This window comes from Labrus mixtus, chromosome 18, assembly GCF_963584025.1.
Source record: "Labrus mixtus chromosome 18, fLabMix1.1, whole genome shotgun sequence".
In the NCBI taxonomy this organism is placed as follows: domain Eukaryota; kingdom Metazoa; phylum Chordata; class Actinopteri; order Labriformes; family Labridae; genus Labrus; species Labrus mixtus.
In genome coordinates, this window is record NC_083629.1 from 4998708 (window position 1) to 5016823 (window position 18116).

The following is an 18116-nucleotide window of genomic DNA, read 5'->3' on the forward strand; positions in this document are numbered from 1 at the left end:
GTGAAATACTCAAGGTTATTGCAACAGTGTCTTCTTCTTTGGGTTTAACACTCAGCCAATGTAAAATAAAGAAAACACATCATCACACAACCTGAATCAAGTGGATGGAACGTCATTATTTATTTAATACATGGTGTAAAAATGAGTCTGAACAGCCGTACATAATTCTGTAAAAAAATCGCAAAAGTTGTATTTTGCCCTTATCAGATAGGACAGTTGAAGAGAGACAGGAAACTTTGAGATGAGAGGGTGGGGGATGACATGCAGCAAAGGGTGGAGGCTGGATTTGAACCTAAAACTGCTGCGACGAGGACTCCAGCCACTGTTCATGGGGCGCATTATAACTGCCTTCTTGAAGTGTTTTTGACATTGTATGTTACTTGCACAAAAGAGTACTTCGTCGGATTTTATGGATGCAATGTAACTAATGTAAAATATTACTCAGCCAGGTTCAGTGAAACACAGGAATAACGACATATCCTGAAATTTTGATATATCTGGAAATTCTGTTTGGAGTAACTTTCCTGCCACTGACAGATACTTGAGGCCAAATTGAATGACTGGATCAGTTCAGCAGACAGATTCAAGACATAACGCAGATAGATGGTTAGAAACCAAACACAGCAGTGATCTGTTTGAGCCGGGACAGCATCCCCAATAATCTATTAGTTTCTGTTTCAATTTAACCAGCAGGACACACACAGGCTGCACAATGGATTAACAGAGTAGTATTAACCCGGAATATACAGTAAAGATGTTCTTCTGATTTTATGGTTCAAAATTACATCATGACACAGAGTTGTAAAAAGTAAGTCAAGTCTGTTCTAAGAAGATTTGAAAAGAACTTTCTTGTTTTGTGAATGGAGTTCTGATCAACCATTCCTGATGCAAACCGGACATGAGGAAAATCTGCATGCTGACATGTTTCACGACACAGTGTTGAGCAACCTTACCCATCATGTCAGGTCAGTTTGAGCAGATCACATGTCGTCATTTCCTTTGTGCGAAAACACACTTTTGTAGAGACAATTGTAGAGCCTAGTTAGAGAAATAACGTGGTAACTTTTCAGTAGATCTTCGTGTTTTAGAGCTTTGATGTCTCTTGAGAGTTTATTTCAGTTTGAAGACAATCAAGTCAAGAACTTGTGCATTACATCACCTTTGTGTTTGCGTCAGTGCTGTAGTGTTTCATCTTGTGCATGCAGGTTATAAACCAACAAGGATCTCACTGCTCCATAGTGTTACCAGAGGTCAACATCTCCTCATGGTACCGATAACAGCAAATTTAGATGAAGACATTTTGTGGAGCGAGTTATCATAAACACTCTTGAACATAGACTTTGTATGTATTGGTTTATCTCTTTAGCACGGTGGACAGGTAGCACACACCTTCTTTGTTAATTTCTCATGCACACGATCAGAAACATGCTTAGCGGTGAGACATTTCTCCTACTGATAAATCAATGTGGAAATAAATAAAACTTCTGAAACATGATGGAGCTTTATTGCCTTCCCTAGTTCTTTTTTTCTCTAAACCCACCGCTGTAATCAGACCTGAGGGGAAACAGTGACATACATATCTGGATTTATTTTACATGAACTGTTTCCCACAGACAGAAGCTGCTCCCTCGGAGCTGCACACTCAAATTAAGCCGCAGCTCTGCTGGTATTGATTCATTGGCCGAGATATGAGTAAGAAGGTCTACTGAGAACACCTAACCAATGCTTCTAAATGATGGTCGTCGCTTCACTTAGCCACAAGGACTGCAGTATTTTTAGCAGACTTTATATTGAACAGATACCCTGCTACAGGAAGTATTATAATCCACTGTTAGTGAAGATAGTTTTAGCAGCATGAAAGTGAAATAAACTTGATGGTTCAGTTAAAAGGAATGCAGCGGAACACACAAGTATAAGATCTCCCATTTTGTTTCATATGTGTCAGAGACATGTTGAATTGTCTAATTTCTAGTCAAAGTATGTCATTACTATTATTAAAAGCCACATTCACCTTACAAGTCCAGATGCACATATTATATCAAGATGTTAGAAGCATAAATAAAGCCTGAATGGCTTGTAATGAGTCATAGCTAACAATGCAGCAACCAAAATAGTGCCCTTACAAAACCATGTTGTAACACAGTTGTCTATCACAGACGACGTTCCAATGTCAGAAATAAGATCATGGGAGTTTTCCTGGAGCTGGAGTGCACCCTTCACTGTTTGGAGTAGGATGGTGGTAAAACGGAGACCCAGCTGTCTTAAAGTAATCTTCATTTCTTTTTTTCTTCATTTTTTAATATTGTCCAAATTCTTGGCTAACGACCATCAGTCACCAATATGTAAAGCCTGCCAAGCACCGCAGCAGCAGCAGCAAACCAGGTGGATAATTAACTTGAAGGGGATTCCAGAGAGGCAAAAACCACTGCACACACTCGAGGACAGGTGTGTCCAAAAGCTGTTTCGGTTGCTGCTCCTTGTTCTCTTTTTTTCTTGAAGATACTTCCAGGAAGTAGAGTGGGAAGTACAATCAAATGAGATTCAGTTGATTTTTGTAAATAGTAACCCTTCCAGGTACCCAATCATCTAAAATATTTCAATAAACTGTTCAAAAATAACCGTATGAATTCAGCAAATAGCTCAACCAGCGGAGGAGGTTTGTGGTGTCCAGGTTCTGTGGAGAGGACATGCACTGAGCACACGAGAGGGGTCAATCAGTGCAGTGTAAGGGTTAAAACTAACGCTGAGAGCTGGTGATTAGGAAGAAGAGTTGATAATTGTGGATGAGAGTCGGTCATTGAGCGTAAGTGCTGGTAGTTATGGTTGAGAGGGGGAATTGGGACCATAATGGACGTAGAAAGAGTGGATTTGAAAATGACTGAATGGTTACGATTACAGATGACATCTCTTCAGCTCTAAGAAATCGAATCCTTACGCTCCGGAGGAAAACACCTGAAGTGTTTTGACTGTAATATTCTTCATGTTTTACATTTCCCACTTGATTATTCTGGGTGTCAAAACAATGTGAGAGAGCAGGTTTTTTATCTTCAGATGACTTCAAACAGGAAGCACATCGTGGTGCCTGCTAAAGCATTTCATGGTTTGTTTTATTAGGCTTCTCTTTGCTTTAACACAGGACTGTGATCTGGACAGCTGAAGAGAGACAGGAAATGTGGAGAGAGAGAGAGAGAGAGAGAGGAGGACGACATGCAGCAAACAGCGTCAGGATCGGGAGTCGAACGTGCTACCAGTGCGACAAGGTATGAGGTATCAATGGTTGATCTTGTCATGTCTTGACTATTTCACCACCTGAACACATGCATACATGCAGAAAACTCTTCCTCTTGATGTAGTGGCTTTACAGTACCAAGACTAAGGACCACTCCTTTACCTGAGGGATTTTTCTGGTGTCCACAAAGAAATGAGGAATTATTTTTTATTGTTTTTATAACCAGAAGCATTGTCAGTTCTTAACTAGCCCGGGTTGCTCTTACTTGTCATCCTGGTGGTTGTCCTCCCCATCGCTGAGCTCCTCATCATCCACCAAGTGTCCAAACGGCTCGGAGGAGATGGACACCATATTGGAGAGGATGAGGCGGCTGTCGCTGCTGGCTGTCAACACCAGCTGGTCATGGCTGTGGTTGTAGCGGACGCTCCACACCCTGGGACGGAAAAAGAAGAAGAAACACACAATCCCAGAGAGGCGTTAAGTAACAGAGGAGAAATAAAGAGGACGTGAAGTCAGGTTCATTCAGTACTAAAAGAGTCAGCAGACTGAATGATGGATAAAATCATCTTAAAGGGGCATCACAGTAAAATGTATGCTGATGATTAAATTCAGACATTTTCACTCTTACTTTAGATGGATCAAACACAGCAGGGACAGCAACAGCTATTTCATCTAGTTTTGTGTTTGACTTAAAAAAAACACACAAGAGAACATTCCTGCTTCCCACAGCAGAACATTATTTCAGCTGTTTTCTGTGATCAAATAAATAATTTACGGAACCAAGCAGCAGGAAAGCAACAGTTAAATGTTCATATCCTCCAAAGATGGTGAAACTATCTGTTAACATAACAATAGTTATACAGGTGTTGGTGGCAGCTCGGAGAGTCTGCCTTAGAGCTTTGGAGAGACTCAGATACTGAACGAGAGATGTCTTTATTCAGGGTTTTATATCGAGGTCGTTGTTGTTTTGCAGAAGAGGAGACTTCTATCGATACCTCCCATTTAATCATCCGAGAACAATAAACAATGAAGGACCTAAAATCAAGCTAAGCTTATGTCAGCTGCATCCCTATGCATGCTGTCTGCCAAAGAGTGATGGAGAATTGAACCTGAAGCTGCTGTTCATTATAAGAAGAAGAAGAAGAAGAAATCAAAAAGATGTGGAGGAGATTTTTGTGATTGATAACCTTGAGAATGATTAACACTTAGGAGGAAAACCCAACCTTGAAAAGAAACAGAGCATACAGAAACAATCATCAGATATTTTTGCCCTCCTCTGCAGTCTTCATCTAACTTCCAACGTGCCCTAAAAAAGTTACATTGGTGGCAAAACACGAGCAGTAAATGCACGGACATTACTATATGATGCACGCTCATATGTATGGAGACTGTATGTGCAGCCTGACCATATGTTACAACATACACAGTCCTGCAGAGATATTCTCATTCTTTATCTTCTGTTCACACACTTGCAAGTCATGCAGAAAAATGCAGCGTTGTCACAGTGTGATTCACAGCTAAATATTCCTATCAGTGTGTTTGTTCTGATGCCAAAAATGTGGATTTTGTACCTCCTAGTCTATATTTGGGCTCAATTTTAAATGAGTTGGTGATAATTGCCAAACACATTATGATCCTGGTTTTATAAAGTGCTCAGTTTCACTTCAATTCTTCCTCATCATTCCTTCTTCCCGCCATTTCTCTCCCTCTCTGTCTTTTTCTACTCGTCAACACTCGTCTTCCTCCTTTTCATCCTCTTCCTCTCTTTGTATTCGTCTATGTCTCTCTCTCTCTCTCTCTTTCTTTCTCTGTGAGCCCGGGGCACAGCTCAGAGTGCGGTCCCGGTTCTCTCACAGGGAGGGATTGAGGGATAACCGAGGCTGTTGACAGGAAATCAGCCTCGGCCACGCTGTTCCCCGCGCTCCCCCTAATCCGCTTCCCTTCTAAAAAATAGTCCCTAATACCCCCAGCAGCCCCGAGGCCATATCCTGGCTGCGCTCTGAAAAACGAGTGCACACAACAAAGCACAGACACACACACACTTTGGGAAACACCCACACATAATATGCGTCACAATAAAGATAAAGGACAAATACACACAGACATATGCCTATGCATTATAGAAATGCTTGAAAACACACATTTCTGTAGCCTCACATAGAGATAAAAAAAAGAACCTATGCACATTCCTCCACACACACACACACACACACACACACACTTATCACCCATCTGAAAAGATCCCATCTGCAGCAATCTCCAGTTATGGATATGTTTGCCAAGCCTATCTTTCTTTTGGAGATAACACACGCTCAACTGTATGTGTGTGTGTGTGTGTGTGTGTGTGTGTGTGTGTGTGTGTGTGTGATTACATGCACAAAGGCATATGTGCATGCATATAATGTGTATGTGCATGCCTTTATCAGATGAGGTTTGCTGCAGCAGTTATAGCCTAGTTTGGCTTGCAGACACACTGATCATCCATTCAGCTCACACAGGAGAGTGTCTCACACACACACACACACACACACACACACACACACACACACACACACACACACACACACACACACACACACACACACACACACACACACACACACACACACACACACACACACACACACACACACACACACACACACACACACACACACACACACACACACTCTCCAGCAGTACACTGTGTTCAGCTCTCAGCATCGCCTGAAGCTCTCGCAGAAGACAACCCAGAGCAGGACTTGGATGCAAACTACCCACAGTGATTGAACCCTTACTGACAAAAGGAGTAGCTGTGTTTTTTAATTAGTAATTAGAGTATACCTGCAGTTTATTGCACCAGCAGTAGTTAGGGCATTTCATTAGTTAGAAGATAAAGCCATTAATAAAAAGCAGAAACCAATCACCAGTGCAGCAAAGGAGTTATCAAGGTGTTTATCATTATTGTTGGTGAGTTTTCCTGAATGTGCCTCAATCACACTCTCATGCTGAATTAGAGGTTTCGTTCCCATCAGGCAAATACAGTGTGATTATATTAGACGCAGGAAATACCTCTCACACATTCAAGTTGTAAAATTTAATGAGATGATAAATTACTTTTTCCTTTTTTTTTTGTTGTTGGTTATATTTCTTGTCAATTCCAATCAAGTAATAAAATTAAAGATAAAATGTTATACCCTCGACACAAGTTCACGGAGAAGACAATTCAGCGGCTCCAAGATGTCGCCATTAGCCAGGGGTGCTGCTTGTCAACAGGCAAGGCAGGGAACTGCTTGGGGCCCCAGACCAGTAGGGGGGCTCCAGAGGGCTGACAAACTTGGGACCAAAGCAGCAACCCAAAATGTGCAAATTTTGCAATGACAGTAGGAAACCTCCCTAAAGGGGCCCCATATGACCGCATACACTCTCGTTGCCCTGCTGAGCGATGGTCGGAGGGCCCCTGACATAACTTTTGCTTAGGGCTCCAACAAACCCTAGAATCGCCACTGCAGCTAGCACAATGTGTCAGCACCCGTCATGGGAGTATTTTCACTTCATTTTTGTAGCCAGTCATTTTAGAGCCGTGTAGGGACACGTGCATGGCAGGGATTTGCCAACACTGCATCTTAAATTCAGGTCCTCTGGGTTCAAGGGCCGGACTCGCTCCACAAGCCGCCCCACCTATCTTAACCGCTCTAAACTCTTCCCTCTGATCAACCCACCAGTGCGAGTGCTCCTCCAGGGTCTTGACGGGCTCCTGGACGTTGCGGACATCCCAGAACTTGACCTTGCAGTCGTCTCCACAGCTGGCCAGGTAGTACTGTCGGTTGGGGTTGAAGTCTAGGTCACGCACCAGCTGGCCATGGGCGTTCTCAATACTGTAGATCTGACTGGAGAGGAGACAGAAAAAGAGAGAGAGGGGCGATAAGGAGGACGGCAGGAGGCGTTGAGGGAAAGACAAACGAGAGGAGCGGCAGAGAGAACAGAAATAGGATGGAGGGATATGAATGAGAGGAGCAGCAGAATGGAGAGAAATGATAAGAGCGAGGAATAGGAGAGAGAGAGAGAGAGAGAGAGAGAGAGAGAGAGAGAGAGAGAGAGAGAGAGAGAGAGAGAGAGAGAGAGTGGGATATGACAGAACAACAAAAGCAGATATGAGACAGAGCGAGTGATTCACAGAGTCCACATGAGCTCGCAAACATTCCCAGGCTAAATCAAAGCCTCCTCTGTGTCTGTGTCTGTCAGCGAAGGCCAGGCTCAATAAAGAAGCCGACACCGGTGGTGGTAAATTATAAAGGCAATCCTCATAACAGCACAGCCTTGAGTATCTGCCACAGCGAAGTTAACAGAATGACGGGAGAAGAGAGACGCTCTGTGCATTGTGTCGCTTTCCATCTTTCCAGCCACCTACACATCCTTTTACTCCCTTCATATTCTCCTCGGCTCAGCTTATGTTAGAGCTTGTGTTCACTTAAAAAGTAAAAAAATACCATTGTGATGTTTTTTATTGGCTAAAGATTAGGCGCGCCCCATGTATTGAGGCTGTCGTCTCAAGCGGGCGGCCCGGGTTCGCATCCCGCCTGTGGCCTCCTTCCTGCATGTCGTTCCCCACTCTCTCTCCCTGGTTTCCGACTCTATCCACTGTCCTATCTCTACATTAAAGGAACAAAAAGCCCAAAAAATAAAAAATCTAAAGATTAGACAAACCCTCAATATACTACCTGTTTGTAAAGGATGCCCAATCCAAATCTCTGCACTCACCGTCTCTAACAATTTGAGGCGTGTTAAAGTTAAGTGTGTTCGTTGGCGGCCCCATTTTTTTCTCAATGGCCGCACCCATTTTTGATACAAAACCAATACAGTTCAGTGTTTTCAGTATTTTCATGGCTTTGCATGCTGAGCGTATAAACACTTCAGTTGTTTATTCATCACAGCGTAGAACTTGTCTAATGTCACTTCTCCTTCATTGACAAATCAAAATCGAGAAGGCTTCTGATAAAAACTTTGTCAACAACAATGGTGGAGGAGAAAGGAATATGTGTCGTCTTTTTTTTCGAGGGTACAATTTCTGCGTTAAGAGCTACTGCATTTGCCATCATATGATTCCTTTACATGTTACAATGTTTTCTTAGTGTTTGTATTAAAGCAACTCTATTCGCATACAGTTGGTAATCATGTTTCCATATGTACAGGTATGGTGTTGCTATAGTTCTGCACATGTTTTTTTATCATGGTGTCTTTGAAGCCTCCTGATGTTGTTTTCTGTATAAAAGAAGAAAGCAGGAAAATCAACTGGGGGTCAAAGAATGGGAGCCCATTAGAATAAACCCGTAATTAATTGGATCTACTGCTTTGTTCCCCCCATAAATGCAACACGAGACTTAGTATAAAATCAGCACTTGTTTTTCTTCAGCATCGTTTCTTCTCCGGGGCTAGCCTAGCACTGCTCGGCTTGGCACAGCTTTGTTCAGCGGAGTGGAAAGCTTCAGTGTTCTGGCCCAGCTGGAAGCCAACCGCAGCTAGCCCGGCTAGATCATCACCCCGCTGATCACGTTAGGCAATTAACATGCTAATTAAAAATCTCATTAAAATAGGGGAGGAATAAAAGAATGACCTGGGGCAGACCGCTGGGCTTCAATTAGGTCAAGACAACTCAGGGACTGTGTGCGACTCTGTGTGTGTATTTGAACGTGCCGTCACTGACACTGGACCATGAAGTCACAGCTTGAAGGAAAATAACAAGTTGAGCTTCCACTGATCTACATATTAGTCGTCTAGCATACGTACATGTTGTAGATGACTAATTGTGTGCAAACAAGAGAATATCAAAACATACACAGGTCCACTTATTAGCAGATATATGCAGAAACTTTAAACCCAGTCAGAAAAAATATGAAAAAATGACAAACAGACCTAACAATCCCTGTTTTTAAGGGTGACAGTCGACTGAAGTCTTATCCCTTTAAATGCAGCTGTGAGGTTCAGGAGCTATGCAGAGCGATATATTCTGAGGACAACGGTGATAAGGAGATATCCGGCCGGGTTCAGACTACAGGAGTATAAAAGTCCTCATCAATGTTTGCATCACACAATTAAGAAGACATGTCTCTTCTCCCTTACAACAAAAACAGTGAATCACTCGCTCACTACAATATTACTGTTAAGAAACTCATACATGTCAAACAGAACACTGAAGCTGCTGTGATATTGCTCTGCAGTGAGTGCAGTCAGAAGGCTGAACACGCCCGAGTGAGAAAATACTTTGTGAAAAGTACTCAACACACTTGAACAACAGAACTAAAGGTGACATTGTATTTTTTCTTTTCCTGTCGTTAGTGGGATGTTGGCTAAGGTTAGCTTCAGGGCTTAAATGTTTACCATTCCTTGGAGACACTGTCAGAGTGTCAGTTGCTGCGTTACCTTCTCGCTCTCTCCGAGTTGCTGCTGTGATCTTGGATGTGAAGTACGGACTTTGCCCAGAAATAATTCGGCCATACTGACAGGAACAAGGTAACATGGGCAATACAAAACATTTATGGTGTCAGGATTGAGTTTTCTTTCTTAAGAATTTAGTTTGGCAAAAAATGCAGCTCAGATTTTGGTGCAGGGTAAATACCTAGTGAAGATATTAAAAACAGTCAGCAAAAAAAGCAATAACACAAAAATGGCTACAGTCCAAAGCTCCAACAAAGACTGACTGGATAGATAAAATATCTGCATGATTAGTCATATAAATGATTAAAAGTCATGTTGCTAAAACTATTATTAATATTTTATTAATGTAGGCCTGTTTTAAAGGAGGTGTTTGCACATCCATCTATCTCATGAAGCAGGTCTGTTGGAGGTTAAACTACAGTATGGCTTGCAAAGAGAAAATCTTGCACACTGCTCCTGCAGTCCAATAAAATGATCCCAAGTAGGCAGAGCTCCACCCACTGCGTATGCCCAGGTGTGGGGCTTATGTCCAATTGGAAGTGTCTCTCAATCATCAACAGTTACATGTGCAGAATCACCCACAAAGAAAAGCACCACAAGGATGGTTAAATGATGTGTCTAAGCTGTAATGCAGCCACTTGCCACTAGGCAGGGCTGTAGCTCTAGTTGGCCTGCTCTCCCGTACAGTGGACGGATGGCATCTTGGAGCATGCGCAGTGTGTCAGTTTTTCTCATCTAGAAATTGGAGAAAAGTTGGCTGTGTCCGGTTAAACTGACATACAACCGCTAGACCGGAGCAATGAATAAAAATAAATAAATAAATAAAAAATAAAGCAAATAAAAAAATAAAACAATGTGTATGACATTTAGCAGAGGCATGTGGATGTTGTCCTGAAACGACCAAATGTAATGGCGCCTGCACTGCATTAGCCACACTAACCTAAGTAATTTGGAATTGTTTCCACGCAGACGCTGTGATCCTATTATAGGTCTGAAAAGATAACACAGCTGATCACGACAATGACTGAATAAGATAAATAGTTTTCTCACTTTTAAACTAGTTGACTAGTCTTAAGTATGAAAAGAGGACTTCCTCATGTAATCTGAGGGCAAAGGGAGACTATGTCAAATCGATGGTGTTTGTTATCTTGAGAGGTGATAACTGAACCACTATATAAGAACTGAAATGGATTTTCATCAGTATAGCATTGAGATGTAGAGATGACCAATTGTTTGTTCTTCCTACTTTAAATCTTTTAGATTTTGAATCCATCAAAATGTTTGATATGCCTCATGCCTGTTTGCTGAGATGATTCTGCCAATTACTCATAACGTCATGTCCTCGATATCTATCCCTACACTGTGGGACAATAACTTGTGCTTTATAATATCAGGGAATAAATGGGTTATGATTTTAAAGAGGTTAGTTCATTATAAAGATGAATACATATAGTTCATCTAAATATTTCAAACAAGCATCAACCAGTAAAGTTGATATCTGACTCCACTTGAAACTTTTAGTGAACTTTAATTTGACTCAAAAATATCAGTTTTAATGTGTAATTTTAGTCTGAAGCACATGGTTTATATACAGTGCCCCCCCCCCCCCCCCCCCCCTCCTCCTGTGTGTGACTCTGAGGTAAAAGGCGTGACCCCGGGCTGAAGGTTTGCTGGTGTTCAACCCGGCTCGCCGTGGAATGGGACGCACCCGCCGCGTGAAAAAGGAAATGGAGCAGGAAATTGGGTTAGTTTTGCTCTTTCCCTCACTGGTGTCTCTGAGCAATCCCCTCCAAGTACGCACACACACGGACACACACACACACACACACATGCACGCACACACACACACTCACGCATACACTCCCTCGGCTCAGGCTAATAGCCGAGAGAGACCTGGGACTTTTTGTACGTGTGCGAGTGTGTGTTTGTGTTTGTATGAGTGCGGAGGATTAGAGTTGTGGCTGGTCTAAGCCACCAAACACACTCAATCTCAAGTCATACAGCCAGGGTGTGTGTGTGTGTGTGTGTGTGTGTGTGTGTGTGTGTGTGTGTGTGTGTGTGTGTGTGTGTGTGTGTGTGAGATGGGGGTTTGATGAGGGGACAGGGGAGCTATTACACACACTGTTAGGCGCTCACAGATAAAAACATAAAACTGGGAAAACACACACACGCTCAAATACTTTTGTGTGTGTGTAAATAAAAAAAGATATAAAGTAAGTGTGTGAGGAAGGAGCTACAAAGGTAGACAGACAAATACACACACACACACTGCAAACACACACACACATTCACACATTCACACACACACATTTTGTCTCACACACATTCATTCTCACACACACACTGCAAACACACACACATTTAGCCTCACACACACTCTGACACACACCCTCCTGACTTAGTCTGTGTGATAAATCTCTGCTGAGGGGATCGACTGGAACACAGACGCTCACAATTACACACACACACACACACACACACACACACACACACACACACACACACACACACACACACACACACACACACACACACACACACACACACACACACACACACACACACACACACACACACACACACACACACACACACACACACACACACACACACACACACACACACACATATTAACACAAGCGCACACACATGTCTCTGTTTCTATGACAACTGCTGTGGGGTGGGAGGGGGAGGAAAGAAAAATCGAAATAGGAGCGCAATCATTTCATCGCTGATCAAAATTAAAGCCTGGCTTTGAGATGGAGCTGGAAGAGAGAGACAGATGGGAGAGAGAAAGAGGGAGACGGAGAGGCAGGTAGAGGGAGGGAGGGAGGCAGGTGAAGGGAGGGGGGGAGAGAACAGAGGGGGAGAGTCTGCCCATGCATAAAAGTAAGAGATTATTACATCAAGCTGCCTGAATGATGGGGGAGATGTGCATGGTTAGCATGAGGTGCCCTCAAAAGTCAAAACCCCCCAAAACTTTAATATTAGCTTAGAAAGTTAAGCTGAAGTTACATTCTTCACACTAAAGTCTATAGTTAAAAAATGTTTTAATAAAAATTGTTCCGTACAATACATCCCCAGTGATGCATCCTGCAGTGCAGCTGCAGAATAATTAGCTACAAAAACTTCACACAATCATGACGGCTACTAATGAGAGTCCAGAGTCAGAGTCCAGACGGAAAAGCTTCTCTCAGTTTTGGCAAACAGAGACGATACGTTACAGTGAATTCATGTACAATCATTGTTCAGGGCATCAAGATTTAAAGAGAACATATTATCCCCCTTCTCCAGCTTTTCAAACAGTCCCTTGTGGTCTAAATGAAACATCTGTGCTGTGCTGTGGTCAAAATATAACATGAATCAAGCACCAGAGGAGGTTTGTGACCCTGTATAAACCAGCTCTCTCAGAACGCTCCGTTTTGGTGTGTGTGTCTCTTTAAATACAATGAACCCCTCCCTGAGTTTTCCCCTGTAGACATCACTCCTTCGCTAGCCAGAATAAAAATGGTGGACCTGCGCAAAAGTTTTGTTCTAGGCTGGGGGTGGAGTCCATGGGTGGAGATAACAGGGGAGGGGAGGAGAGTTTTTTTTTTACCAGAATCCCACTGTGACATCACAAGGAGAGCACATTTGAAACGGAGCATTTTTCTCTGTGTAGTAAGACTTATGCAGACCACAAACAAAGGACTGGATGGGTTTATTTCACATGTTGTGGGTCAGTAGACACTCAGGTTACCCAAATATATGTTCAAAAACACTAAAAGTGGATTTTTCAGAATATGTTCCCTAAAATAAAGTTTGAAATTTACAGTTAAATAGTAAGATTTTTGGGGGGAGATATTTGAGCATTCGAGGCTGAGATGTAATAAGCATCTTGACACAGAAACATAAACAGTTGCAAAAAATGCAATATACTGCATTAAACATTCAACGATTTTAACTAGAGCCTATGTAATATATTTTTTAAATGTCTTAGACTGGATGAAGGACCAGCAAGTAATTAGTTTAAGCCAACAAAATATTGTGTATCAAGCCACCAACTTAAGACCACTTTAAGAGTGTTCTTGTTTTAATACGAGACAAATAGAAATATAAAAAAGGTAGGATAGGTAAAGTTCATTTAATCTTTTTTTCTCACTGTGTATGAAATCAGAAGCCACTATTTCAAAATGACACCACAGTTTTGGAGTGGGATGTCTGCCACCATCATTACATTTAAGTGAAGTCGTGCGACATTAAAGATGAGCGGTGAAGGGCCAGTTTCATAAATCTGAAGGTATCTTTGTTCATTTTTATTCCTTTATTTCAAGGTCTGCATAAGGTCATGAATACACTGTTTATGAGAGTTACAGTATGGTGACTGGCTGGCGTCTGGGGAAGCCGGGGACACATGAAAAGGTTACAGATGATCGATTTGACAGAAGCCGGGTTCAAAAGGTCACCCTCAAATCAACAGCGCCGTACGGAAACCCACTATTTCAAATACAGCTGACATCTTTTGCATAATGGCAGTATGAGAATGTGAAATACGACACTCCTAATGGGCAACACTCTTTGCATAATGGTGATATATTTGAATATGTGAATAAAATATGATGGAAAAAGCTTTTGAATAATGGTTTACCTGAGATATCCTATCATTATGGTTGGCTGAAGTGCGACTTAAGGTATGGAAAAGGTGGGAGGAAATTGCTTCTGATCAGTGGGAAAGGAAATGTGTGTGTGTTTTGGTGTGCGTGTATGCGTTTCGATGTGTGAGCAGTTTTGATGGTGTCCAAATACTTTTCTTTGTACCAACAGACGGTCAGCTTTTAACCTGTGAACGTGCAAATAGATCAACAATCAATCATTTCACTTTTTATCATGGTATCTCCTTCTTTCTTTCCATAGCTGCCTTGAGTGCTCTCTCCCTCTTCCACCAGCTAAGTCGTGCACACACACACACACACACACACACACACACACACACACACACACACACACACACACACACACACACACACACACACACACACACACACACACACAAGCCTGAATTCACACCACAGGGGAGGTGTAGAGAGTCCACGCGTCACTGCAGCACTGCACTGCTCTTCAGTATGCACCCTGCAGTGCATGGTATGGCCGCAGGCCTGACAGCTATTACACAGCTCAGTGTGTGTGTGTGTGTGTGTGTGTGTGTGTGTGTGTGTGTGTGTGTGTGTGTGTGTGTGTGTGTGTGTGAGTAATGCCCCTCACTGTGGACTGTCAGTCCAAGAGGGAATTCAGAGGAGATGCAGTGTAAGAACATCTCCAGTGACAGGCCTTCCTCTCCCTCTCTCACACATAGACACCCACACACACAGACACCCACACACACAGACACACACACAGACACCCACACACACACACAGACACACACACAGACACACACACACACACACACACACACACACACACACACACACACACACAGACACACACAGACACGCACCCACACAGACACAGACACACAGACACACACACAGACACACACAAACACACACACACACACACACACACACACACACACACACACACACACACACACACACACACACACACAGACACGCACCCACACAGACACAGACACACACACACACACACACACACACAGACCCACACCCACACAGACACAGACACACACCCACACACACACACAGAGCTGTATAGTATGCCCAGTGGCGAGTTCTTCATGCCTGTTAGCTAGCCTAATGTTATTCAAAAGCTCAAAGCACCCCAGTGTGCTGGGAATGACACACAGCCGGTTCTCCACAAACTAACACAACGCTGTTTTTCTTCAGAATTTCGTGACAAAGTCAATGAAAGTTTTTCATGGAGATGCACATTTAATACACATTGATGGATCCATGCTCGCTTTACTGTCTACAATATGTTCTATGTATGTTTGATATTCTGTGTTTTTCTGGCTACAATGCAGCAATTCAAATATGAACCAAACCCAAATGTTTCTGGTTTTTCAAGGTTCTCTATCCTCTGACATGCAACTTGAGTCTGTTATATCGCAGGTAAAAAGGGGTCGAGGACACAGACACATACACACACGAAAGATGTTCTTTGTAAATAAGGGCTCTGGTCCATCCTTTTGGGTCCACTAAGGCAGATTAAATTACTTTATTTGTACCCATAGATATTGAGTGAGTTAGCCCCCTTTAATCCACAGTCATCAGTACAAGTCATGATGATAAAGTGAGGACAGTGCTCAATCTTCAAAGGGTAACCCTGAGTAAAAAGCAGGATAAAATTAAACCATCAGTGAAAACAGGATATCTCCTGAGTCCTGAAGACAGCTGGTTGCTTTTTCTGTTTTGCAATTTCTTTGGGATTTTTTTTTTTTTTTGGCATTTTCTGCCTTTATTGGAGAGACAGGACAGTGGATAGAGTTGGAAATCAGGGAGAGACCCTTTGACACACGCACTGCAACTCTGACCGTATCTGGACTTCAAGCTCTATGTGAGAAAACCGAGTTCAGAATCAAACGATCATTAATACAACTGCGAAATGATATTATTCAAGCATGCAGCGATATCTCTGCTGCAGAATCTCCTGGTCAGGTCAGTGCTGAGACATTGCAATAAGTGTGTTTTATTGTCCAAGAGTCAAACTTTTTATTATGAATGCGTCTGTATGCATTCAATCAATTTATTCACAGCTAATTCACAATTAATTGTTTGTGCTGATTGGAAGCTCTGAGGTCAAATCACTTTAACCACATTGATTGCCTTCATATTAAATCTCCTTTTATTTATAGTGTAATATATTCATGTTGGTTATAGACAGCAATAACCCATCCATTCCATTAGCTTTATTGCTTATCCTGAGAGAGTCACTGGTTTCAAGCCGATCCAAGCTGACATTGGGCGAGAGGCCAGCCCACCCTGGAAACTGTTAATCACAGAGCTGACGTAAAGAAACAACCAACCACTCAAGCTCACACTCAAAGTCCAGTTTGACGATGTAGAGCTGATCATTTACCGTATTTAACCTAAACATGGGGGTCTTCTGACTGCAGAAGGAGGCTGAAGTACCTCCAGAAACACTCACCCAGTTGTTGGCAAAAGTATGGTTTGAACCATTTGTCAAAGTCAAAGTCAAAGTCATCTTTATCGTCAATTTTTCCATACTTACTGGACATCGAAAATCGAAAAAAATATTTATCTCCAAACCACGGTGCAAGCTAAAGTATAAAAAGGTTTTGAAAATATATGCAAAAATACAAACAAAAAAACAAGCAGCTTTGACTCACTGACTGTATACAAAGATGGACGACATTTTGAAAGCCTTGTTCTTAGTCTTCCACATCCAGTCTCAAGAACCTTTCAGCCAGTTCTAGTTGTTGTAGTTTACCGCCCTCCTGGCCCATATTCTGAGTTTTTATCTGAGTTTGCAGAATTTTTATCAGACTTAGTCCTTAGCAGTGATAGAATAATTGTTGTAGGTGACTTCAATATCCATGTGGATGTTGAAAATGATAGCCTTAGCACAGCTTTCATGTCACTATTGGACTCTATTGGTTTCACCCAGGGTGTAAACGAACCTACTCATCGTTTTAACCACACCCTGGATCTTGTTTTAGCTTATGGAATTGAAATCCATAACCTTACAGTTTTCCTAGAAAATCCTCTGCTATCAGACCATTTTTTTATTACATTTGATTTTGTCCTACTAGAATTACCTCTGCCTGGAAGAGGTGTGCTCTCTAGAAGTTTGTCGGATAGTGCTGTGGCTAGATTTAAGGAAGCTATTTCAGCTGTTTTTGATTCAGTACCGTGTTTCAACCCAGTTGGAAACTCTTAAGATAGCTTTAGTCCCTCTCAGCTAGATCAGTTTGTTGATAGTGCAGTGGATTCGCTGAGAGTTACTCTGGATTCGATTGCTCCCCTGAAACAGAAGGTTGTCAAGCGGCGGAGAGTGGCTCCATGGTTCAACTCAGAAACCCGTACTCTGAAACAATCGTCACGGAATTTTGAAAGAATATGGTGTTCGACCAAAACGGTAGAATCTCGTTTTTTCTGGCAGGATAGTCATAGAAGATATATGAAGGCTCTACGTCACGCCCGAGCTGCCTACTACTCCTCTCTAATCGAGGAAAACAAAGGCAATCCTAGATACCTTTTCAGCACTGTAGCCAGACTGACAGAGAGTCATGGCTCCATTGAGCCTTGTATTCCTCTAGCCCTCAGCAGTAATGACTTCCTGAGCTTTTTCAACAACAAAGTTCTAGACATCAGAGACAAAATTGGTAACCTCCTGCCCTTACCTGGTGCAGATACGTCTGATACGGCAGAGACAGTTCCAGGACCAGATATTAGTCTCGACTGTTTTTCTCCAATCGACCTTTCAGAGCTATATTTCATTTTTTCGGCGTCGAAACCGTCAACCTGTATTTTGGACCCAATCCCAACCAAGCTGTTTAAGGAAGTCTTTCCCT

General features: G+C 42.4%; 1 protein-coding gene across 1 annotated transcript in view; it reads right to left on the reverse strand.

Moving 5' to 3' along the window:
- Positions 1 to 18116, reverse strand: part of eipr1 (EARP complex and GARP complex interacting protein 1) — a 56472-nt gene that overhangs the window by 676 nt on the left and 37680 nt on the right. The window contains exons 7-8 of the mRNA XM_061062699.1: positions 6931 to 7098; positions 3495 to 3662 (exon numbers count right to left, since the gene is read on the reverse strand). Coding sequence (XP_060918682.1) covers positions 3495 to 3662; positions 6931 to 7098 — 336 coding nt within the window. The remainder of the gene's footprint in view (positions 1 to 3494; positions 3663 to 6930; positions 7099 to 18116) is intronic.